We start from the raw sequence: 25,143 nt of genomic DNA, 5'->3' as shown, positions 1-25,143 counted from the left end.
GCAGAATCTCAGCTAGCTTCATTGTCAGAAACTTCTGACCTGAGTGCTTATCTGCATCAGAGTGGTCTGGTCCTAATGACAGTAGCCCACCATGTTCAGGGTGGAGGGACCATGACTCATTTTGCCTGCCTAAGACTGAGTACGTTAACCTCCCAATGACCCTGACACAGGAAGAAACTCCCTGTGCATCAAGGAAATTGTTATTTTGCAAGATTTCTTTGGAAGGTTGTTTTTTCATAACAAAATACTTTGACAAGTGGAAGTGGGTGCATCAAGCAAGGTGACTGCTTACCAACATTCAGTGTATTCGGTCGAGCCACTGTGGCCTCCGCTGACCTGGCGGGGTGGCAAACAGCGATGGGCTGAGCGAGGCCCTTAAAATACCATGTTCTCGGAAGAAGGACTTAATCAGCAGTTATTACCCATAAACATTCAACTGTTGGGGGCTGCATTGAAAACAATGGAGGGCCAGAGGGCCAATAGTAGCTACTATAGGTATTCTCTTCCAACACTCCAGTGTTTGTGTCTCTGCTTCTCCCTGATCAGTTGATAACATCGCACTCTCACTGGATGAGATGGTTGACCATAGGCTATTCCATTTATTAAATGCTTCTCTCACATTTAAGCCTCTCACTGCTTCTCTTGTCTACAACTGGTATGGCTGTAACAATTGTTTAACATTACATTACAGCATTTAGCCTTCGGCAGTGGGCTAAATTCTGTAATGTGTAATACCTGTTGATTGCCAGAATATTACTACCCACGACAATAACGTTGTCTCCTAGTTGAGTAATATTTTGCGCCACAATGATCTGGCTCAAAAGTATTAATTCATTTTTCTTGAATTTGGGCCTATCGAATGTAGTCCGATTCATACTTTGCGTGAGTCAGTAGTCTGAATTAGGGTTCATAGCTGTGTGCTTTTGTCTTTTGTGATGTATGGTTCTGAGATGTAGGGATATACAAATATTGATTCTTTGCAGCTGACAGAAAATGCTTATTTTAGAAATCTTCTTGCCCTTCCTAAAAGCTGTTCTACCCTTGTTTGCCATTCAGAACTGGGTGCACCATTCTTAGCAGATCAGATAAAGGCCCAGCCAGTTATGCTTTGGCACAAAATTTGGTTATCTAATTACACAGAGCTCAATCGAGCCATTGCAAGGGATTGTCGTGGATCAGAGTATTTTTTAAAAATCCCCCGGCTAAAGTATGTTAATCAATTCCTAACTGATATTGGCCACCCTGAATATTTTGAACATCCAGAAACCCTGATTAATATCCAGAGGAAAGCGCTTAAGCTGGAGTGTTTAACACTGCTGTAGGAATTGAGGTTGTCCGCTGAACTGCCTAAACCTACTGTACTCAAAAACCAGATGATTCTGACCACCTTTGATATGCATAAACAAAAAAGGACCTGCCTCATATACCACTCTTTGTAATTAAGCACAGGGACACGCTCAATACTATCTGCTCAACGTGCTAGCTAATGCACAACTGTTGCTTTTTAGCTGTCTTTGCGGCACTGAAAATCAGTCGCTACGGAGTTCTAGTGTCTCTGGCTATAAGAATACCTGAAAGCTAGGTAAGTTTAACAAAATGTTTCCCCTAGACACCTATGGTTCCCCCACCGCTATGTGTAAGAAGGAAAAAGAGATAAACAGCCTCGCAATCAACATAACCATCAAATATGGTGTCCGTTTCAATGCCTCACGAGAAAAGAGTGCAAAAAGAGTGTGAAGGACGGCAGAACCTCCCGGACGTACCCCCACGAAGGTGTATGCAGACATGTACTCGTCCGCTACCTCACCTTCTCATCATTGGCACCTGCCGTCCGAAGTGAAAATGAAAATGAAAAGTGAAACAACAGGTCTAGAATCTATTCTAATACCTAATGTGAAAAGGAACTAATAATCTAAACTGTGTCTGTGTTCCTGGGAAAGAAAGGGAAAGAAATGGGTGTCGACCCTTAGACTAAGGAGAATGAGTCTGATCAGGACCCAAAGTGCTCCCAATTAAAACCGGGCAATACCACACTAGCTAAGTGGAACTTTTATTCAATGCTGTGTGGCTGTCCTCTAAAACCAACATGTTTTGTTGCCTGTATGGATTGGCGGCAACTTCTTCAGGGCTAGGGTCGACTAGCCTCTCTGCTTTACTTGTTCTGACCAGTGTAATATCTGTCAGGACCTAAGGGAAACATAAAATAAACACACACATATTCAGCTGAAACACCCCAGTAGCTCATATAAGGGGAAGACATACATTCAATCAGACAATTAGCATTGATTCATTGCGCTAAACAGAGTGCCTGCATCGTTTAAATCGGTCATATTTACCGTTGGGGTTGCTCTCTCACAGTATACCTGACCCCTCAAAAACGGGAGGGTCTGTGCTGCCTCAGATACTTCTGAGCTGCTTGCCCGCAACCTGCAGATACATATCTCTAAAAATATATGAAAACACAAAGCATTGTCACCTTATATATCAATGTTGACACAGCATATACACCTATGTTTGATGCTATCGGTGTTGGAGCCTACTATCCTGTAATGACCAACTGTTCCAAATCCTCTCATTGTCCCGTCTAGCTGCCACGCTTATATAATTTGTTGCCAGGCACCTCTTCTTATGTACGACTGGCCATCTACAAATTGCATTTCGCTACCTCATTGTGTTCGTAATTCTACCCATATATCTACCTAGTTGTTGTGTCTGGGTATGTTTAGTATGTGATGGCAATGTACACCCCGAATGGGCTCTCCCCTATCCCCGCCCCCCTCTTCGAAAATCAAGGAGGCTAGGTACGCTGCGAGCCCTCTAGGGAGAACTGAGAATGTCTATCTTCTCCATTCTTAGTGTTCCAGGCTCCCGCCCACAACCCGATCTCGGTCTCACCTCGTCAGTGTTGCGCTTCGAGTTCTATCAAACCTCCATCACGGGCTACGCGTCCCTTTTCTATTTAAGTACTCAGCGCACGTTGATCGTACTCATGCGCGAATCTTTACTGAAGGCTGCGGCGGCCATCTTGTGTAGACCGGACTACGTTCTCACAATAGAAATAGCATGGGCGGTGTCATAAGCATGCGCAAACGTGCAGTGAAGGCAGTTACGGCCATATTATGTACCCCGAGCTCGGGATACCAATATGGTATAATTATGTCATTGGCCCCAACATTGCTTTACTCAATTGGTTTAGAGGGCAGATAGCATAGCAAAGATGATATGTCTACTATGCCGATTTAAATAATGTATTACCGATGTTGTTACAACCCATCGATTGTCCTGTAAATTATTAACAAGACGTGTACTCGAATTCCCATGCCAGGACTGCATGGGTTACCCTGCCCAACCAATCACTATATGTGTACTAGGTGATGTAGACAATGCAGTTCATTTGGATATGGTTGCTGTTAATATTAATTTGCAACCTGATTCCATTCTATGCAATCATTAAGGCCATGTCGATCTGCTCCCTCTTGGTAGATCCACCGTGCCTCCTTCGTTGTTAATCTGGCGTTCATGTTGTAACTGTCACCCCAGACCCGTTCCAGTACTACCCAGCGTAGTTCATGAGGGCCATGTCTGGCCGTCATGAAATGCTGGACCAGCTTTGATATGCAACCTTACTTAGTAAATGTACTTAATGCCAAACACAGATTTGTATTATCACATTTCAGGATGGATACCTTTCATCGTTTAATTAGTTTTCCTAACATCAACAATTGGTCACGTGACCTATTGTGCTGCCCCTGTAATAATCCATCCAAGCAGTCCACCATGCACATACTGTTTTTCTGTAAATTTTACTCAGATCTGAGGCCCTTTTTAATTAAGCCACTGTTGAAATCTCAAAATTTTAAGCAATGTCGACCAGCCTTTTTATACTTACAACTACTTCCAAATTTGTATATATTTGGTGTTGTATCACGTTTTCTATGGGCGGTTAGTACCCGGAGGAAGTTGTTATCGAGGGAGTAGACCACTGCTGGTCCTTTTTCAACTGTATCTATACCATTATTAATTATTCTTTTAACTGTTTTATCGTTTTTTATTCTGAACTGTGTATTTTCTTGTGTATGCATTTATGATTCACTATGTGTAGTATTGAATAAAGCTTATCTTGGCTGTCTTTTGTGATCAGGTACAACCGCTCATGTAGGGATAAACTTGTATGGTGTGGAGGATAAAAGTGGCCACAGGCATCTGGATGGAGAGGGCTCCTTTCGCAGGAACAGCCTGGATGTTTTTCAGATAGCCACAGAAAAGAGCCTTGGAAGCCTCTGGAAAATCCGCATATGGCATGACAATAAAGGTATTTTAAAACCATCCCAGAGCCATCCTGCGAGTTTTCTCTGCCTCTGATAGTCTGCAAGACAGCGATATATATGGTTCATACGTTATCATTGTTTGTCTTTGGTGTAGAACTCTAAATTCACATTTGGAAGAATGTTCCTGAATTTATAAAGGGGCAGGTTAAGACAGCACTTGTGTTTTGCCGTCTTAAATGTGTTAGGCTGGCTGGACTAATATGGCAGCAAACCGTTTAATAAATTTGAGCTGATTAGTTTGAGTGTGAAAGTAATGCCAGCCCATTATGGATATAGGTTTTGTGTGTTTCTGAATGAATCTGTGCACTTGCCTCGTGGTATCCTATGGTGTGCCCCTTGGTGATGAAAACGTAATATAGTGGTGTTCTAGTCTGACTCCAACCAAAGGTGTTAGTTCTTTGGACCAATGGTTATTCCGTAAATTGGTTGAGGATTTGTAGAACAAAGGAGCTGTGTAGCTGTCCTGATGGCTTCCTCAGATTGGGGTCAGGTACTGGCATCAGGAAAGGGCTATGGGACCTATCTCCATCTCACCTGCTCCAGTCTCCCTCTTACCTGCTCTTAAGTATCTCATTTGGCGCATGGAGGGGGAAAGGTGTTGTTTCTAGCTCACGTCATAAGATTTGCAATACACTGTTGTTGTTCAAGAGAGACCAGTGTTTGCTTACCCAGCATCACATTTTCTTAAATCAGGCCTTTCATGAGTATGTTACTGTCTCATAGTTTGTTGTGATTGTAAGGTGGGGTGGATTAATGCTGGTTGTAGTATATCTTGTAAGAGGATGATAAGGTAGATTACTCCATCCATGCATGTCTCATTTCACCTACTGCCAGCAACAAAGCAATGCTGAATGTTCATTTATTTCAGCCACAGTGTGTTGGTTAGTTAATAAAAGGATGAGGGTGTCGACAAATGCATTGGGACAGAAGTATTACAAGCATGATTGACGGATGCTGTTCATGATGATTCATGAATTAGAAAAATTGTTGAACAATGCCTAAAATGAAGAAAAAGATGTTGATGCCTGTAAAACCATGATATTACCACCTATAGCAAGTTCTCGGTGGAGAGAGTAGTATGTGCGTTATGGTTTATGTTGTGGCTCTCTCTCTGCATCCTTCTAGGGCTGAGCCCCTCTTGGTACCTGCAGCACGTCATAGTGAAGGACCTGCAGAGTGGCAAGCGCTACTTCTTCCTGGCGAATGACTGGCTGTCCGTGGGCCGCGAAGGACGAGGCCACATGGTGGAGAAGGAGGTCCTTGCTGCAAGTGAGTGTTTTGCTGGGCTGAATTTTAGTGGTGCTTGTAAGCCTGTTGGGCACGTTTATACCCCAGGTACAGTCCTCCAGAACATGATGCATCAGCAAATGCCTGTTAAGGAATTAGCAGACACATGGGGCATTCCTATGCACCTAATATCGGTGGCGTGTATAAGGCCCAGGATGTCACTCGCATGGGATGAGGGGCGGCATATAACCCGGATATGTCACAGATAGTGCCTGAGTGGCTGGCACATGCGTCGGTTTGTGCGCACACTGAAGGAGGATAAACACATCTGCAGCAGTTGTGAGAGAGCAGAAGCTTCTTTGTGTTCTATATATACCTGAGGATATGGAATACACAAACCCCAGCAGTTACTAACATTACAATCTTGATGGACCGCTGAACGTGCAAAGATAAACTGAAAGCTAAGTACACACTTTGTGGGCTCTGTGTTAGGCCTTCACCCAGGGAGGATCAACTCACTTGGATAGAGGGTGGGCAGACACATTGATTCAGAGTGTGGGATGCATATCTTGATCATGTTCACATAGAAACCTTAGGCCAGTGATACAGACTCACATTTGTATCTGGAATGCACTTAGACAAGAATGGGAAGAAGCATAAACTAATCTAGGCTTAAGCTTGTCTTGAGAATGTGGTTTCTGTTGTTCCAGTACCTCAATACACTCTGCTCTCATATACTGGGATATAACACATGGTTAATTGTACTGAAAAATGATATTTACCACCAAGGAGCCCCAGAATTTTAGAATCCTTTTGGCTTAAGGGTTGTTTTTCATCTCCCATGATAACCTATATATGCGTGTCTATATGTGATCCATATGCAGGATGCCTTTACACTAGCTACAATAACTGACCCTTTCTTCCTCTCTCAGGTGATGCAGACCTCAGGAAGTTCTCTCGCATCTTTGTGGCAGAGCTGCAGAGGGGTTTGTCTGAAAAGCATGTCTGGCTGTCCATGTGGGATCGACCACCCCGCAGCCGGTTCACCCGCGTCCAAAGAGCTACCTGTTGCTGGCTGCTCATCTTCCTCTTCTTCTGCGCTAACGCGGTCTGGTACGGTGTCGTTGGAGATGTCAGGCACAGGTATGTATCTAGTATAATGGGGTGACCCAGTGCCCCTCAGAACCTGGGTGTACAAGAATGTGGAGAAAGCTGGTTCTGTCGAGTAACAGAATTGATACTCAATAACCAATGCAAGAAAACAGTACTCAAACGTTTCAGTAATAATCAATGAAAAAGAAGAAAAAGACAAAGAACATGAATCAACGACACACCAAATTTACTCAGACATATCTGTAAGTCTAATGATCTAGTCTCTAGGTGCCTGTTCTGAATGCAACCACTTTAGTGGAGTTACACTATGTGGTAGGGCTTGGAACGTAGGCTTGAGAACAGTACATGGTATTTTAATACAATTAAATAAAGTTGCAACACAGTGCTAGCCAAACTTTAAACACAATAGTTGCTCTTGCAAAAACTTTAACTATATTGGACTTTCACATACTTGTTGCACACCTTTGTGGTCCTGAAAACTTGTTTCCAAAACTATATATTATCCTAATCGTAAAGCCAGACGTACAAGATATGTTGTTGGGTTTTGTATTGTTTTCAGTGTTGTAAGGTAATTCAGTATAATGGGTTATGGCACATGTTAGAACATGCTAGTATATTTTCATACAGTGCCACTTGTTAATAAAACAGGTATGCTATCTAGTTTCTTTTAACTGATACTTGTCAGGTCTGGTATGTATGTGTATTTGTTGGGGTATTTATGTAAAGTAAACATAGATGGAAGACAAAGTGCTTAAACGAATATCAAACCACCACATTCGGAGCTAGCTCCATCTCAGATGTTCCTCCAGCAGAGCAGCTCTATCTCCAGGTTTGACTTGATGCAGCGTTGTATCCACCAATGATGATAACAGTTGAACTTCATCATTACAGTATCAGTTCAGCCATCTTGTTTGGCATCACAAAGAATCATCATGGAAAGTGTGACAGACTTTCATAGTCAGGGGGCCCGACATGCTTGTAAACATACCTCTGCATCGTTGGAAGCCAAGATGTGAGCGCTGGTAATATACCACCAACTTTGGGCACATATTCAGAGCCCACATTGATGCCGTAAACTCCACCATTCAGCATTAACCTTGGCATGAATGCCACCTGCAGATCATTCCTTAAAGCAGCACCCCTCACGGTAGAAACAGCCATATTGAGGGAGAAACTTCAACTATTAAGTAAGAGGATTTATTCTGTTGTGGAATTTCCATTGCTTGTGTGTTGGAGGGTGTTCAGTTAACGCACTGGTGAACAGAAATTCTGCCATCAGAACACTAAATCAGGGTACAAGTGCCTTAATGAGAGTATATCTTACTCTCTTTCTTTCCACCTGCCCAGAGATGTCTCATGTTGTATCCAGGAGACCCTCTGCAACATGCTGGTATATCAGAATTGTCATTTCTGTGCTTTATCTAGTTTATGTTCCACTCTGTCAGTGGGTCACTGTTGTTTACTTGTCCACTACAGAATAATTTACATGAATATTATGATTATAGTTGAAGGCTGGCCCCCTCAAAATACAAGATCTCAACTATGTCTCAATTCTTGGTGTGATAGCCATGCTGCTTTCAGTGATCTTCTAAAATCTGCTGTATATTATTTTATATTATTTTATAAATTATTAAAACCACTGAATTGATACAGCCTCTGAGAAGGAGTTGCAGGTAGGAATATGTAGGTGGAATCACATGGTTGGCGTTGTGACGCTGAGCTGGTATGTAAGAAGAGTTGCTGATATTAGTGTATCTTTGTAAGGGGCAGGTAAACATATATGGTGAACGTATGGGAAATTAAATTATTTAGTAAATGTATAAAGTGAGTCTGTGGAGTTCATCTGCAGCACTAATGTATGGCTTGAGACTAAAAATTTGGATTCCGGCATGCATTCTGTGGACAACGTTTGTGTGTGAGAATGTTCAGTGTGTGGGTTCTGTGTATGTGATTGTGTGTGCAGCTTGTGCTATTTTGGTGTGAGTGAGTCAGGTGTGGGTGCAGCGGGTGAGAGGTTTGGAGTGCGGGTGTGCTGTCATTGTGCAGGTACAGTATCTGGGTGTGCTGCACGCTGTGGGAGGGAAGCATGCTCATCTAGTGCATGTGTAGCATTGGGTCTGTGGAGTGGTGGTGGGTTGGAAGTGGGTAAGGGGGTTTTATAGCTATTATTTATCTACAGCATTTCAGTTAATGTGCCAACGTAGAGGCCGAATGTGCGCTGTGTGTTGAAGGAGGGGGGGTGTTGGATGGTGTGGAATATGTTGCACCATTTATGAAAGGACACCACTGAGGGTAAATGTATGGAGCCGGTCAGTAGTATGTGTCAGGAGTTTGTGCTCCACTCTAATGTATGGTACTGTTGTTTTCCATATGTCATGAGCAGTGTAAAGGTCTATTGAGTTTTTTTGCAGCAGTTGTATCCGAGTTACTCACAGATATATGAAATGGAAAACTGCAGTAGCAATGCATCATAAAACGACTTGTTTCATTATTTGTCTCTTTTGCAGTGATGCAGCCATCTCCAGATCCCTCCCGGTCAGTGTGGATACTGTGGCGGTTGGCCTGGTGTCAAGCGCAATTGTGTACCTTCCCTACCTCTTTGTGTCATTCCTATTCAGGATGGCGCGCAGCAAGGTGAGACGCAGCAGCGCACTCTACACTATGGCGTGCTTGGACCACCTTTTTCATGATGGTGAACCACATGGTTGATAGAACAGATGATGTCTGCTGCATGCATGTCCAAACGCCATGTCACTGCATGACTTCATGTGGGGTGGAGGGTGTCCCATTTGCAGTTGTGTGGTTCAGTACTGCAGCCATCCTCTCTCTTGTGTGCCTGTCAGTCACATGACTCTGATTTGTAGATACAGCAGTGGCTGGCTCCAGAAGCCCTTTTTTGTGTATCCCAAGGGCTGTGTGCACAATAAGGTTACATAAGGCAACCATGATTCCCTGGCACAGTCCTCCAGCTATGTGTATATGCAACATAAAGATAGTCCTGGGGTTGTACGTTTACAACCTGTGGTCTCTGTGTACATTGGTAAGCTATCGGTTTATCTTGGAGCCATGTGTTACATATTGAGGGTTGTGAATTAAATTAAAACAATTATGCAATCTTTTCAGCTCGGTATTGCTACCCCTGTGGCTATGTGTTCACGGTAAAGCTGTATGTGATACTCTGAGGTTTTGTCTGAGTGTCGTGCAATCTTTTAAACAAACAGTAAAGGTGTGTGTTGGAGGCTATTTGTGTGTCCTGAAGGCTGAGTCTACATAGGAAAGCTAAGATTATCTGTGAAACCTAAATAATGTGTTCAGTTATCATAGCTGTGTTAAATAGTGTGCATCTCTAGCTGTGTGCCACACAACATTATTTTGCTCATACAGAAGTGGTCTAGCAGACTCAGCAGCCAGGCACATATGCTGTTTGCAGAAGATGCTTATAGAGCAGGCCTTCCAATGCTGATTCTTCTTGTCCGTAGCTACCATTTTCTGCAAACAGGACAAAAGCAGGAAGGTCCCTGAAGACAGCCTGGATGTCAAGGACATTTGTTTCTTTTTGTTTTGGTTGGAATGGATTTAGTTAGGTGCGCCCTACTCTTCCTGACGTCAATGTCATTCCGCTTCTTTCTTCCAGCTATCCGTCAAGCAGCCGGTGACCTATTTTGACCAGCAGTCCCTAGAAATTGATGACTATTTGGACTCCCCAGTGGTGGAAAGCTCGTTCCTTACATTTCCTGGAGTCCAGGGAGAGGTGAGCCAGATATTCCTGCTGTTGGTTCAACGTTATCAGAACTTTCATACCTTTCAACTGTGTGAGGCTGACCATTAACATCTACAGCAGTGGCAAGGTGATGATAAAAGGAAGCCACGAGACACTCATGTCCTTGGATCCCACTCCAAGCAGTCCCTGCACCCAAGCATTTGGTTATTCCCGGCCACACCCGCTCCCCACAGCCGGCACTAAGTACTCAAACTCCACAAATACGGACATTGCCTGCCACCTTCACGCTAGCAAAATCCTTAGTTTGTGCATATGTTGACCAGTGACCTGTTGGTACTGGACCTGCACAACGCCCCCTATGCACTATGGGCTTATCTGTTGTCAGGCACAATAACCTGCCCCTCTGCATGCAGTTTGCACGGTACATACTTTCCTTTTCCACTCAACTTTGATAAAAGCCTCTCACTCCTCCAGAAACCTGGATACCTGGTTCAACCTGATAACTCAAGAACCATTAGGAAAGAACTGTGCATTGAGTTCCACTTCATCATGCCACCTGAATGCTCTATAGCTTAATCCCACCACCTCCATCCTGGCTCCTGACCTCACCCCACTCACATCCTTCTGCAAAAGGACAGAATTCAGTGCATGACTCTCCCAGACTCCATTCCACCCCCTCTCTCAACAACTCACAAAAACCCATTGTAATCTTGCTTTCAACCACTTTCATTAGTACATATCTTATCACCTGAAATAAAGTCAAACACATCTCCTGAGATTGTGACTCTATAGGAATCCACCACACCTTCTTGCAATCACTGATATAATCCAGGATCACCACCGCTTTACCCTTTACCTATTGGATACATGCTGCTCCTCAAACACGGTTGTGGTGCAAGAGCGGTAAGGGATGTTCCCTAAATTTGCTTTGCACAAATTGTTCCTAGACTGCAGTATGACTATTGTGAGCATCTGCTCCACTAGTGCATCATTATTGTGACCTCTGCCTTCAGCTGTACAATTCCCTACAGCTCAAAAGATGGCAATATCTGTGGCCAATGGAATCTTAAATTTGTCCCAACACACATCGAGCTTCTCAAAATGGTCCATCCTCATGATGATTTGAATGAATGACAACTTCAGCCAATGGGATAGAAATCACAGTCTCAGTCCTATCTTATTCCAGATCTCTAAACCTCTGTATAATTAACTTAATTCCCCTCATCTTGTCAGACCAAGCCTTCAATACCTTCTCTTTCAATAGCAAATTGAAGACTTTGGTAACCCCTCAAAAAACAATCAAGGCTACAACCTAATTCAGAAACCAGAAGTTATCCTACCTGTCATTCGCACATTTAGGGGCATATTTATCAAAGAGTTGCACCACGCAAAGGGTCACAAGGGTGACGCAACCACTAATTCAGACTTTTCAAGCCACGCAAGGCCACCTTGTATGGCCCTGCGTGGCTTAGTAAATATAGAGTAGCGCAACACAGGGCAATTGGCTACGTTGTGTTACTCTGCCCCAGGGAAGCGTTCCATGGGTGGAGCGTGGGTGTTCCCATGCGTCCACCCATGGATTTTGGTGCAATCCCAGAGTTACCACTACGGGAAGACCAGGTAATGCATCAAAATGCTACACCTCCCCAGGTGGTCTCCTCGTTTTTTCCTCTTCTATGTTTGCTGCATTCTGCACCGCACATTGAAAGAGGAAAATGACTCAGAGGACAGTTTTTGTGAAGGATGGTGTCCCTTCTTTCATAAAATCACTCCTGTCTACAAAGCATGTACCGCTGCACCATGGTGCCTGCATTGGTGCTAGGCAGCACATTGTGTGCCAGTGCAAGGAAAGTATAGTAATGTGCCATATAATGTTAAATACGGCGTATTTCTGCCCTTTCCCTCAGCGCCGCAAGGTGGCTTGCTACTCTGCGTGGAATAGTGATAAATTAAAAATTCCTCATAACTATACAGTGTGGCTACAATTGTGACTTTTCACGGAGCTAACCTTACTTCCAGACCTGCATATCGAGCACAGAAAACACAATCGAAGAACTCATCGTGGGGTAACAGGAACTGCCAGCCAAGCCTTAAACCCTCAACTCAGATGTCGGTTCTAATAGAAGACCTGTACTGAGGCCCGGTTCCATGTGTATATTTCTGGAGAGTTAATTACTTCAGGCTTAATATCCGGGGAGTACCCTCACAGTGATTCATTTTGAATCACAAATATATCCGTTTGTTTTTCAAATTACATCTGATAAAATAGCTTTCCTTAATTTTGCTTTTTGATTTTGCCTGTAAATGGCAGTAGTTTGCCATCTACAAATATTTATTTTAAATTTATTATATGCACATATATGTTCGTAGCGTGTGTGGCTGTAGATACACATGGTCAGCATACTCCTGCCATCTACTGTTGAGCCAGGATGTTTGCAATGTGTTTTTCCTTGAAGAGGTCACCGTACCTGTTGTGACTCCACCCTTGGTTCACAATGCACCAGCACACTGGCTCCACCTCAGATTGTTTTCTTCCACCATCGGGGTCCGATGTTTGGAAATGCTGCTCCAGGAATGACTTGCCTCACACCAGTTTTCTCGGATCTATCTAGTCAACCTTTGAACTCTGTCACAAAAGCAACGCTACCACCCTGCCAAGACATTCCACATATGACGCCATGGTTCCTGGACCTGACAGTCAGCGACTGTTAGCCTTGGACACACTGCACCTTTGGGCCTTAGTCCTTAATAAACTTTGAGTCTTTTCTTGGAAAGTGCACCTAGAGTTAGAGTTTGGAATGTACACTTGCCCATTTCTGCACGAGGTGTAATATCAGATACTTGTGGAGCGACCAGCATGGGGCAGTAGCATAACATCAGGGCCGGACTGGCCGTAGTGGGCACTGGGCGTTTTCCGGTGGACCAGAAGGGTGGGGGTCGGGTTTTCACCCGTTGGGGCCGGTTTGGCAGCAGTGCTACAATATCTGCCCCCTGTAACAAAAGCAGCTTTTCACTAGCTCCTCTCCATACCCCCGTGCACCCCCCGCCGCCCCAGGCCGGTCGAGCGGAACTGCCTGGGCTGATTTCTGTTCCCAGTCTGGCCATGCGTAACATTAGCCCTGGATCCCTTCCAGTGTGTGGAGGCTCTGGAGCTCCAGGGGGCCCCCTCTGGCACAGTGCCTTGGCCCGAGAGCTTCTGACTGGCTCCGGAGTGTGGGGGGGGCCCTCCATGTACTTTGCAGGGGGCGGCCCCCAAGTTTCGTTATGCCACTGGCATGGTGTCTGTAATCTGTGCCACTCGCCAGACTACAAGGAGACCTCCTCTAATTCCTGCCATGCATTCTGGTGCCAGAAGGGAACGACAGTGGGCTTATCATAAAATGCTGAGACAAGCGTCATCGGGGGAGCCGGACATCTTCGGGGTTGAAGACATGCCCAGTGCTGAGGAAGAAGCCAGGCCATCCATCATTCTAGCAGGAGATAAATAAACCAGCAGCCATATTCTTGGAGGCTTCCCATGCTGGAAGGTGGAGTTCCTAGAGCCTGTGATGAAACAAATGCCAGTCTTAGGCTGGAAAGCCAGGTCAACTCCCTGTGCCTCTACAGTGCCACCGGGACCACAAGGTCAGTCTTGAGCCCCGAAACGCCCATTAATGGAGGCAGAACAGTGATGCTGTAAAGTCCAGCTGTGAGCCATGAGCTCAGCCCAAAACAGCAGAAACCTTTGGGTTTCGCTCCACTAACAGGGGGTCGGGAGGCTGAATCGGGCCACCAAACTGCTTTGTGGTTCAACGCCACCGTAAAAACCCAAAAAGCCACATTCCAAAAGGGCCAGGGACTCAGTCATTATCCTGCCACTGATTCCACCCTTACCTACAACGCCTCCGCCATCACCGCTCCCACTGCTACACCCATTCTCCACTCCCCCCAGACACATAGGACGCTGACTTGGATATTGGGAGGCCTTATTCCACACAGACTCCTTATGCTGAGCCCTTCAGGCCTCCGTAGGGAGAAGACCAGTAGGAGGGCTACATAGTCGACCCACAGAGGATCCCGACCTTGAATGCTATCACCTGCTATGCAGTAATGCAATTGACCGACCAACACCATCAAGTACAGATGCACATAATGCAGGATGAAGGACGCTTTTTGATCAAAACTCTCTTTAAAACAGAGCACACTTCCTCCCCATGCAGAATGGAATGCCTACGTCTGCCACAGACAACTTTAAAGGGGGCCCATAAAGGCCAAAATGGTCACGCCCAGAGTTGGAAAAAAGTGCAAGTCGGCTCCCAATGACTATGCGTATATCCATGGGAAGGTTATCCCTGACTCTTTAGATGTACATAATGCCCATAAGATGGTCCCTGCTCAAGCAACAGGGGAGGCTCCACCACCTGATAAAGAGTTCAAGCGCCTAGACGTGGCAGGCAAGTGTGAAGCACCTGGAGTAGTCTCCCATTGCCACATTGACAATTCTGTGGGTCTTCTACCTCAGTATGACTGGTACCATTGGGAGAAAATGTTGGAGCTGGTGAAGCAGCTCCCATAGCCCCGCCAGTAGTATGGACAGGAGCTAGTTGTAGATGGCAAAACCATCAGCAATGCTGTTATCAGATGCACTCTTGAAGCTGCAGATACTTCTACAGGAGGAGTTAACATCTGCATCCTCCTCTCAGGGTATCGGTACAGCACCACCTCTTGAATGTCCCTTTTGTTGGCAAGCATCTGTTTGGGTATCAGGTGGACCCGTTGATCGAAAGAATCAAAAACAACACAGATATTGTAAAGCCCATGTACATCCTGCAGTCCACAAGATCCAGATCTGCCTTTTGCAGACAACAAAACATTTGTGGTGCTAAACAGGCGGGCGCAGGCCAGAGACCTCCAGGCCACCAACATCCCTTTCAGTTCCCCCAGCAAACCAAAACCTTCCAGCAGAGGACATTCACAGGAAACGGCCATCGTAGAGCCGAGGTGGCACCACTACAGGCACTTCACTGGCAAACAGTGACTCCCTATCCCTGCCCCCAATCACAACACACCTTTCAGGGCAAGACTGAATTACTTCTTCCCCCAGTGGAAAGAAATTCTCTCAGATCAGTGGGTCCTCTTTATTGTGCAAAAAGGTCACAGCAGCGATTTCCACAATTCCATTTAACATACCCCCCCCCACTGCCACGTCCAAAGCTCAGACCACCTCCAGCTTCAAGAGGAAGATTTTTAAGTGCTCCTTTCAAATTGCTCAATCTATCCAGTGCCTGCACAACAATGCAGGAAATGGGTGTACTTCATCTACTTCCTCACCCCAAAAAAGGACAGGTTCTTCCAGCCGATCTTAGACCTCTGGTCCTCTCCAAACATTTTCACATGGTCACCCTGCAGGTCAACCTGCTCCTCTGCCAAGGCAACTTCATTTCAGTGCTTGATACTTGGTCAGCATCACACAGCTTCACCAAGCATTATTGTGCAGATGTTGTATCATGTCACCCGGCGTTGACTAGCCAAACTGTCCTAAGACCACTCTTCCAAACGTTTGCATCATCTGCTGGACATGGAGAGAGAGAGACAGACTGCTTTATAGTCTATGCAGAGTATGTGTATCTATAGCCACACAAGCTATGAATTGAAAATGTTACCCTCTAGCCAGTTGTTCATAGTGTCTAGTGCTGTAGATTCACATGTGTCCACCTTCCTTCCCGTACCCTTGCGATGCTCATCTATGTTTCTATATCTCTTTTACTCACTTTTTTGTGCACAGTTCACTCTGTCTCAGACACTACTCTCCACTTACACTACTCGTCTGCTCAGTGGAAAAGAATCTAAGGTTCTGAGGGGAGCCAGTGAGCTGGTGCATTGTGAACTAAGAGGGGAGTCACAGCAGCTACAAACCCCTGAGCCCAAAACTAGATGTCAAGATTATGCAGCACATGTGAATCTACATCCCTTTTCCTTATGCTGTTTTAATTACCTTTTCCCTTAATCCTGTTATTTGTTATCCTTTCCCATTGTTTTGACTCCCTGCATTTTGTTGTTTCAATTTAACTACCCAGAGATATTTGTATCCTAAGGTAATTACACCAAAAATAACAATGTCACCCGAGGCACACATGGCACTTTTCCAAGATAGGGCTGAAATGATTCAGGTCATAATTCCCCCTCTCCACCAGCAGCTCTAATCAGAGACTTCTGGATTTGAGGCCTCTTGTATGGATATTTTTGATGAGCTCACCCTGGTACATGGGACAACAGTAATAAAGATTATCATCTCACTGAAACAGACTGGCTTCTAATGAAATCCTGTAGTGCTAAAGTTATTGATCTGTGCCAGCCCAGCGTTATCACAAAGTTTATCTATGACACCCTCCAGCATGGACACCAAACATGCATTTATAATCCCGCTAATAAAAAAGCCAAGCCCTGACCCTGAGAACAAGGCCAACTAGTGGCCTATCTCTAGCTCGTCTCACTTATCATAGGAACCTAAAAACAGTGACCTTTGCACAACTGTCCACAGCTAGACCAGAGCAGCATTTTTCAATAACTTCATTCAGTACTCTACCCTCAGTGGTGCACCAAGACTAGCCCATGGACTTAAGACAACATTAACGTTCTGACCAATGTCAAACTTTCGAGGTTTTTTTTAGACCCTGCCCATTTTGTGATGTAGGCAGCTAAATCCTACTTGCCTTCCCCTCTGATCTCACTCTTTAATGGTTCACTGACAAAATATCGAAGTATAAAATATAGATGTTAAAAATATCGAAAAAATATATAAAAATAAAAAATATAGAATGCAAAAATATCGACTCCCTATACTTAAATAGGTAAGTACAAAAACATCGGGAAAAAATATTGATGTAAAAAATATAGTTGTACAATGTATCAATTTTTATATATATAAAATAAAATAATAAATATTAATAATGTATTAAATAATAGAATTAATTTAAACAAAATTAAGTAGATTTAATATACATTTTAACAACTATAACAAATAAACTTAATTAAAAAAAGTTGAACACATACATAATTATTTAAATATATATATTTACTTTAAAACGATTAATAAACTATTCATTTTAATTTATTGTATAATTTTAAAATTATATAAAAATGTACACAGTATATATATATATATATATATATATATATATATATATATATATATACACCAATAACATAAAATCTAATAAAAACCTATTCTATCATAAATTAAAATAAACTATTTAAAGTCTTTAAACTTAAATTTCCCACTTCAGTGAGGGCAACAGTACGGAAAGTGTTGGATAGCAGAGGGGTAAAAATTACTATTCCCACTCCAGTGAGGGCAACAGTAGGGAAAGTGTAAAAATTACTATTCCCACTCCAAGTGTAACAGTAAATAGGGAAAGTGTTGGATAGTGGCGGTGTAAAAATCACTATTCCCACTCCAGTGAGTGCAACAGTAGGGAAAGTGTTGGATAGCGTAGGGATACAATTTACTATTCCAGCTCCAGTCAGTGCATCAATAGGGAAAGTGTTGGATAGCGGAGGGGAAACAATTACTATTCCCACTCCAGTGAGCGCAAAAATAGGGAAAGTGTTGGTTAGCGGTGGGATAAAAATTACTGTTCCCACTCCAGTGAGTGCAACAGTAGGGAAAGTGTTGGATAGCGGAGGGGTAAAAATTACTGTTCCCACTCCAGTGAGTGCAACAGTAGGGGAAGTATTGGATAGTAAAGGGGCAAAAATTACTATTCCCACTCCAGTGAGTGCAACAGTAGGGAAAGTGTTGGATAGCGGAGAGGTAAAAACTACTATTCCCACTCCAGTGAGTGCAACAGTAGGGAAAGTGTTGCATTGCGGGAGGGTAAAAATTACTATTCCCACTCCAGTGAGTGCAACAGTAGGGAAAGTGTTGGATAGCGGGTGGGTAAAAATTACTATTCCCACTCCAGCAAGTGCAACAGTAGGGAAAGTGTTGGATAGCGGAGAGGTAAAAATTACTATTCCCACTCAAGTGAGTGCAACAGTAGGGAAGGGTTGGATACCGGAGGGGAAGAAATTACTATTCCCACTCCAATGAGTGCAACAGCAGGTAAAGTGTTGGATAGCGGAGGGGTAAAGATTACTATTCCCACTCCAGTAAGTGTAACAGTAGGGAAAGTGTTGGAAAGTGTTGGAATGCAAAGGGATAAAAGTTACTATTCCCTCTACAGTCAATTCAAAAGTAAAACCAAACAAAATATCAACAACAAAAATATTTGAAAAACAAATAAATGTAAAAATATATAAATATGAAAAAAGTTAAAATACAGATATATTTAATATTAAAAATGAAAACAAAACCATACTATAAGGTTAAATACATATCACAAATACCTATAAATTTTATATTAAAATATAAAAATATTTTTCAAACAAAGAAATATTTTTAGTTATAAATTATAAACAAAAACATTATTACATACATGTATCTTATTTACATCCTACCCCATAACACCACACTTTTCACAACCCACATCTAAATTAAAAATAAAATGTACTTCCATAATTAACATTATTAATTATCAATTAAATAAATATTAATTGAAAAACAAATAAAAACACATAAAAAATAATTAACTTCCCATCCTCTACCCCTACAAACCCCACAACCTGCACCTAAAATTAATTACACAATTTTCAGATTTAATTTTCAATTAATTATTATTCATTAACAACTAATGATTAATTAAAAATAAATTACTTCCAACACCATACCCCTATAAACCCCACAACCCGCACCTAAAATTAATTACACAATTTAAATATTTAATTTTCAAATAATTAATATTAATTAACAACTAATTATTAATTAATTAAAAATAAATTACTTCCCATCCTATACCCTTTTAAACCCCACAACACACCCCTAAAATGAATTACAACATTACCATATTAGGTTTCAATTAACTAATGTTAATGTTAATTAACAACAAATTAATAATTAATTAAAAGTTAATTACTTCCCACAGTTAACACTATAAACTATCAATTAAATATTAATAAATATCATTCATTTATCATAATTCAATTATTTCCCACCCTATTCCCCTATAAACCCACAACCCGCGATGGAACAAAAAAATGCAAAATGTCATTAAAAGAAAATCGATAACTACTAAAAATGTAACAACATATTAAAAAACATAAAACTATACTAACACTAATGAAAAAATCGATATTTTAAACAACTATGGGGCATATTATCAAGCACGGCGTTAAAATTATCACCGCTTTAGCGGCAGAAAACTATGGGCTTGATAATATGCCGCAGAGAATTCCAATAGAATCCCATGTTGACACCAGAACATGGGCTTCTATGGGAATTCTCAAGAGCATATTATCAAGCCCATTATCGCCGCTTTAGCAGCAGTTTTCTGCCGCTAAAGCGTCGATAATTTTAACACTGTTTCTTGATAATATACCCCTGTATTTTTGCAAACGATATTTCTTACCTTAAATTCCATATTCTTGACCACGATATTCTTGCTGTCGATATTTCCCACTGACGATATTTAGGACTCGATATTCCTGTACCTTGGTAATTCCAACTCGATATTTTGTCTGCACACCTTTGTTAACATCAGTCATGCTCTGCTGGTCCAAATGCTGCTGACACTGGTTGCCCCCATTCCATCCTTAAATGAGTCACTTCCTTCTTTTCAGGAAGATCCTACACAGCAGTCACATTGCAGTTTCTGTTTATCCCTCGAGCTTTGTAATATGGGTACCTAAAGGAGCTGTTTTGTGTCCTTCATTCTTTAATGTCTATAGGGTCCTGTTGGCTAATCATATTCTTTTACGGGGTGTAAAATGTTATATGCATCTGGATGATACTCAAATAATTTTCAATCTTACTCAGTTATCTTGTGTATAGACCAAAACAAATGTACGCTACAATCATCATTGATCATCAATAGATGATGCCCACTTTCTTCAAATTAAATCCATCCAATACTAAAGTGCTTCTCACGAATAGCAACTTCCATCCTGGCTCAACCTCATCTTGCCCACCTCCATGGATTCACAAATCCATACCTCTTATCCGTTCCAGGACATAAGTACCACACTTGATGAATATGTGACTCTTGAACCTCAAACAAGAGAGGTATCTTGGTCTTGTATTTTCTAACTTAAACAGCTCCACAAGATCCTCCCCTTTTTTTGACCCAAGCTATCATGCTTTGGTGGTCTTTGCATTAGTCTAGTGATGCTTGGATTGTGGAACCATCATTTACCTAGGCACCTCCACTTATGTATTACACATAGTCCAAATGGTGCAGAGCGCTGCAGCGAGGCTTATTACAGGTACCAAGGAACAAGAGCTCATCTCTCCCATGCTATACAAACTCGAGTGAAGAAATGTTTTATTATTATTTTTTATTACTCATATTGCTGCACAAACCGCTTTACTCACCTTCACCTGCATTCCTCATGCTTTTAACCCAACTGCGCCTGGACTGGACGGTTCCCATAAGGAATAGGGTCAAGACTGTTTTGCATATAGCTGGGTCTGAACTGGGGTGGCGAAGTGAGCTGAAGAACGATGATGGATTCAACCCAGATCTGTGGCTGGGGGTGAGTGTCTGAAATGTTTCAACCCTCCGTCCATCATCTCCTTGTGCTTACTTTGTTCGCCCTAAGTTGGCAGGGTATACCCAGACATGGGTCCCTTGCTCACTTTGCCACAGGATTCAAGCTAGCCTGGCTGATGAGGGGTGTTACCCCGAAACCGGTCCCAGGATGCTTGTTTCCCGTCCAGTTCAGACGTGGCTTAGCAGTTTGGGCTAGACTGTTCCCATAAGGAGCAGGGTCAAGACTGATTTGCTGGATCTGAACTGGGGTGGCAAAGTGAGCTAAAGAACGATGATGGATTCAATCCAGATCTGTGACTGGGGGTGAGTTTCTGAAAAGTTTCAGCACTCCGTCCATCATCTCCTTGTGGAAGATCATGAACAAACATCTTGCCACCCACCTCAACGGCAACCTCCTTACCACCCAATGCGACTTCAGATGCAACCACAGAACTAAAACTGTCCACATCGCCGCCACGAATGAGAAGTCATGGACAGAGGAGACGATGGTTCCCTCATCCTTCTGGATCCATCCGCTGCCTTCTGTACCATATCCTGCCCATTCTCTTTCACCACCTTCAAGAAGATGGCATTCAGCGGCCAGCGCTCCACTGGATCTGCTTTTTCCCCACAAGCTTCATCCACTTAGTCAGCCTGAATCTTTTCACATTGTCCACAGCCACACTCATCTGCGGAGTTACACAAGCATCCTCGCTTGGTCCCACACAGTTCAACACCTACATGGTCCCACTCGCCAGCATCATTCACACCTGCGGGTTCCACTAATATATTCAAACTCAGAAGCATCTTTATTCGGCATAGCTAAACCATAATAGTATAAAAACAATAAATCCACATGAATAAGTTCAAACAATAAAAAGTAATAAAGCAGACGGATTACAGTTAAAAGACAATAAGACCATTAAAAACAGATGATTATAAGATATAAAAGGCCCAAGCAGGCACAACCAAACAAATAAAAGAAAGTGCATCAATTAATACATAATCAGCATCGCCCTCTGGTTTATCGCACTTTATCGCACATTGAATGACAGTAGCTGTTAGAAAACAGCTTTTTACAGAGGGAAGAGTCTGTAAATAATTAAAAGCTGCTATACAGTATTGATTATTCTCTTCTTTTAGAAAAGGCAGCAAATAGCTCTTTCTCTGCAATTAATAACATTTGCAAAAAGACATGAAGTAAATTGTGCTTTGTGCTGAATGATCATCAGAGGGACAGATGGGTAGTCAATGGAAATAAGACCCCAGGCGAGGAAAGGCAACCAGAAAGTGCACGGTGCATAGTCTGAATCTAGCTAACAAAAATCTGTGGTGCTCTTTATATACCCATGTGAGGCACGGTTCTATGCTAGTGTTTACACAGATCAGCATATATGCCTGGACGGTAGGCATATCAACCACCCTACGAACTCTCTCATCCGTTCGACTAGCTAGGAAAGTGTACTTTAGAGAAGTGTGGGAGACAGCTGCCCCGCTGCTAGGAGAAGTGAGCAAGTCTTTGCGCCTCTGACGAAGGCAAGTGTCGCGGGTATACCTTATCCAGGGAATGGTCAGGCCACAGTCTAGTTTCAAACAATCAGCGAGCACAGCTCAGTTAAATGTGGTCTGGTTCCTAGACCAAATTCTGAGCCACGGAAGGAGTGTTTGCAACCTTATAAAATCATTTATATACCGAATCCCATCCTCAGAGTTGTAGATAAATGTGCTGGTGCTTTTAATAAAACCATTTTCAATTGCTTCTAGGCTCTGCTGATCATTAATGCCCCTTAGCCCGGCTATGTATTCCACAGAGATGACACCCAGCTTATCCTCTCCCCCTCTGACAAAAGAGTGAACACCCAAACCAACCTCTCCTCTTTTGTGTCCGAAGTAGCTAGATGGATGAAACCCACCTGCCTCAAGCTCAACACAGACAAGACTGAAGAGTTCATCTTCAGTAAAGACACCTCGCTGTGGGACTCCACCTGGTGAGCTGTTGATCACAGACCCGTACCCAAACCAACCACCCATGTGAAGTACCACAGAATAATAGCTGACTGACAACCAGCTACTGTGACAGGCCAGGTGAACACAGTCTCTGCCTCTAGATTCCACACACTCAAGCAGATTTTCAAGTGGCTTCCCTTCAACACTGCAGAACCGTTACCCAGGCCCTCGTCACCTGCAAACAATGGACTGGAGAGATGCACACTAGGTAGGAATCAACGTGCAGCTGACCAGAAGACTCCAGACCATACAGAATTCAGCCGCCAGACTCGCACTCAGACGTCCCACCCTGTACCTACATCAGCCCTCACCTCAAAGACCTCCACTGCCTCCCCACTGGCTCTCCATCCACAACTCCTCACACACACATACACAGCAGTGTACAACCCCAATAATTGTAGTAACTTCCACGTATCTACTTGACACCGCTCCTCAGTCAGACTCCTAAAAAAACACGCATCCTCTGGATACGCAGAACAAGATCCGGTGGACAGTCTTTATCCTACCCCACTCCCGAAGCCTGGAACGACATTCCCTTGCTCCCTATCCATTTTTGAATTTCGAAATAAACTCCAGACATGGCTCTTCTCTTAGTCTTTGCCCTGCTTGGCCCCTGCTGCTCCTACTTTCAGCACTAAGAGATCCTCTGGGGTGAGTCATGCACTCAACAAATACACATAACATAGCAACACTCTCAGTGTCCTTTATGGAATCTTTCCTGAGGTCTTCTTTCCATAATTGATTATTCTAAACCTAACAGTGATCATCCCTCACAGCTACTAATGTAAGTAACAGCATCATGGGGCCTGTAGGCCAAGATTGCTGACAAACACCAGCATCAAAGCCGCTGACCTCATCCTGGGTCTGACGTGAGCCAACCACAGGTTGTAGTCACAATCCACTGCTCAGTTTGCCAAGCGTTCCCAAGCCAGGTATCTGGTCACCTCTCCAAGGCTCATGCACTGGTCAGGCACCGTTGGACACTGCCCAAAATGTGCAGTGTGCGCGGTGCCGCTGAAAACTTGAAGGGTAGAACTCTGGACGTCCAAGCCTTCTTCCTATCTTCTGTAGAGCACAACACCTACTCCTCGAGGCACACCTGCTGGAAATCTATGCAAGACTGGCTATTGATCTCTTCTCCTACTGCGGTGGCACTCTGTGGCCCGTTGCCGGACCAGTCATCCCAAATAATGTCAGGTGTGCACTGTCAGGTCTAAGGTGCCCTCAAAAGAGGGGTTAAAATGACCAAGAATGTGCAGTTTCAATGTGTTCGTGTGTGACTGGGTGACAAGAGTGGAGAATGCTCGCATGCTCAGTGCTCTGTACTAGTGACTCTTCTGTTTTCACACAGACCTTCTCCGACCAGACCAAAACAGACCTGACGCTGGAGGACACCAAGAGGTAAGACTTCAAGAGGGCCATTCAACCACACACACTCTGTGGTAACTGTGCATGGGGTGTCCGCAGATTGTGCATGGGGACGACCAGTGATGCTTTGACATAAATACATTTTGGCTTCCAAGCAATGGGGAATGGACTAGGCATTGCTTTATTCTTCCTTCACACGAGTCCCATGAGTTTTTATTTTTTATTACTTATTTAAGTTTTATATAGCGCTAGTTGGACCTGAGGGTATCAGAGTGCTTTACTGGTTACACGAGTACATAAATACGTTTACAAAAGGTACATGAGGGAATTCGTAATGTGAAAGTCACAAAACAGTACAGCACTAGGTGGTTATAGAGGCACAAAGTATAAACACGGGGTACATGGAGGAGAAAGGCATTAGGGACAAAGAGGCTATTGAGAAAGTTGTGTGACCATCTAGAAGGCATTAATCAATGAGGGAAATGAAGAACAGTTTGTGTGCATGTTGAGGTAACTGTTGAGGAGTAGAAATTTGAAGTTCTGTTTGAAGGAGTAAACCATGCATCACTGAAAGATATATTTCCACTCTAACTCACTCTCTGCTGCTGTATTTGGTCTTTGGTAGATTAATAGTGGTATTAGCTTGCTGTTCTCTTTGAGCTGGAGGTGGCTTAGTGAGCTGAATACTAACTGCTTACAAAGGAAGTTTTCCAGGGCTTATGAACTTGCATGTCTAGCAAGTTGACTCAGCCTTCTATCCTTCCAAGGTCGGTGA

General features: G+C 43.3%; 1 protein-coding gene across 1 annotated transcript in view; it reads left to right on the top strand.

Annotated features, from left to right (window-relative positions):
- PKD1 (polycystin 1, transient receptor potential channel interacting) overlaps nucleotides 1–25,143 on the top strand; it is a 408,256-nt gene that overhangs the window by 334,477 nt on the left and 48,636 nt on the right. The window contains exons 27-32 of the mRNA XM_085629406.1: nucleotides 4,142–4,312; nucleotides 5,454–5,597; nucleotides 6,488–6,698; nucleotides 9,176–9,302; nucleotides 10,303–10,419; nucleotides 24,352–24,401. Coding sequence (XP_085485532.1) covers nucleotides 4,142–4,312; nucleotides 5,454–5,597; nucleotides 6,488–6,698; nucleotides 9,176–9,302; nucleotides 10,303–10,419; nucleotides 24,352–24,401 — 820 coding nt within the window. The remainder of the gene's footprint in view (nucleotides 1–4,141; nucleotides 4,313–5,453; nucleotides 5,598–6,487; nucleotides 6,699–9,175; nucleotides 9,303–10,302; nucleotides 10,420–24,351; nucleotides 24,402–25,143) is intronic.

The sequence above is a fragment of the Triturus cristatus genome, chromosome 10 (assembly GCF_964204655.1).
Source record: "Triturus cristatus chromosome 10, aTriCri1.1, whole genome shotgun sequence".
Lineage (NCBI taxonomy): Eukaryota > Metazoa > Chordata > Amphibia > Caudata > Salamandridae > Triturus > Triturus cristatus.
Note: the sequence above shows the minus strand (reverse complement) of the source record. Positions and strands in the feature narration are given on the sequence as shown.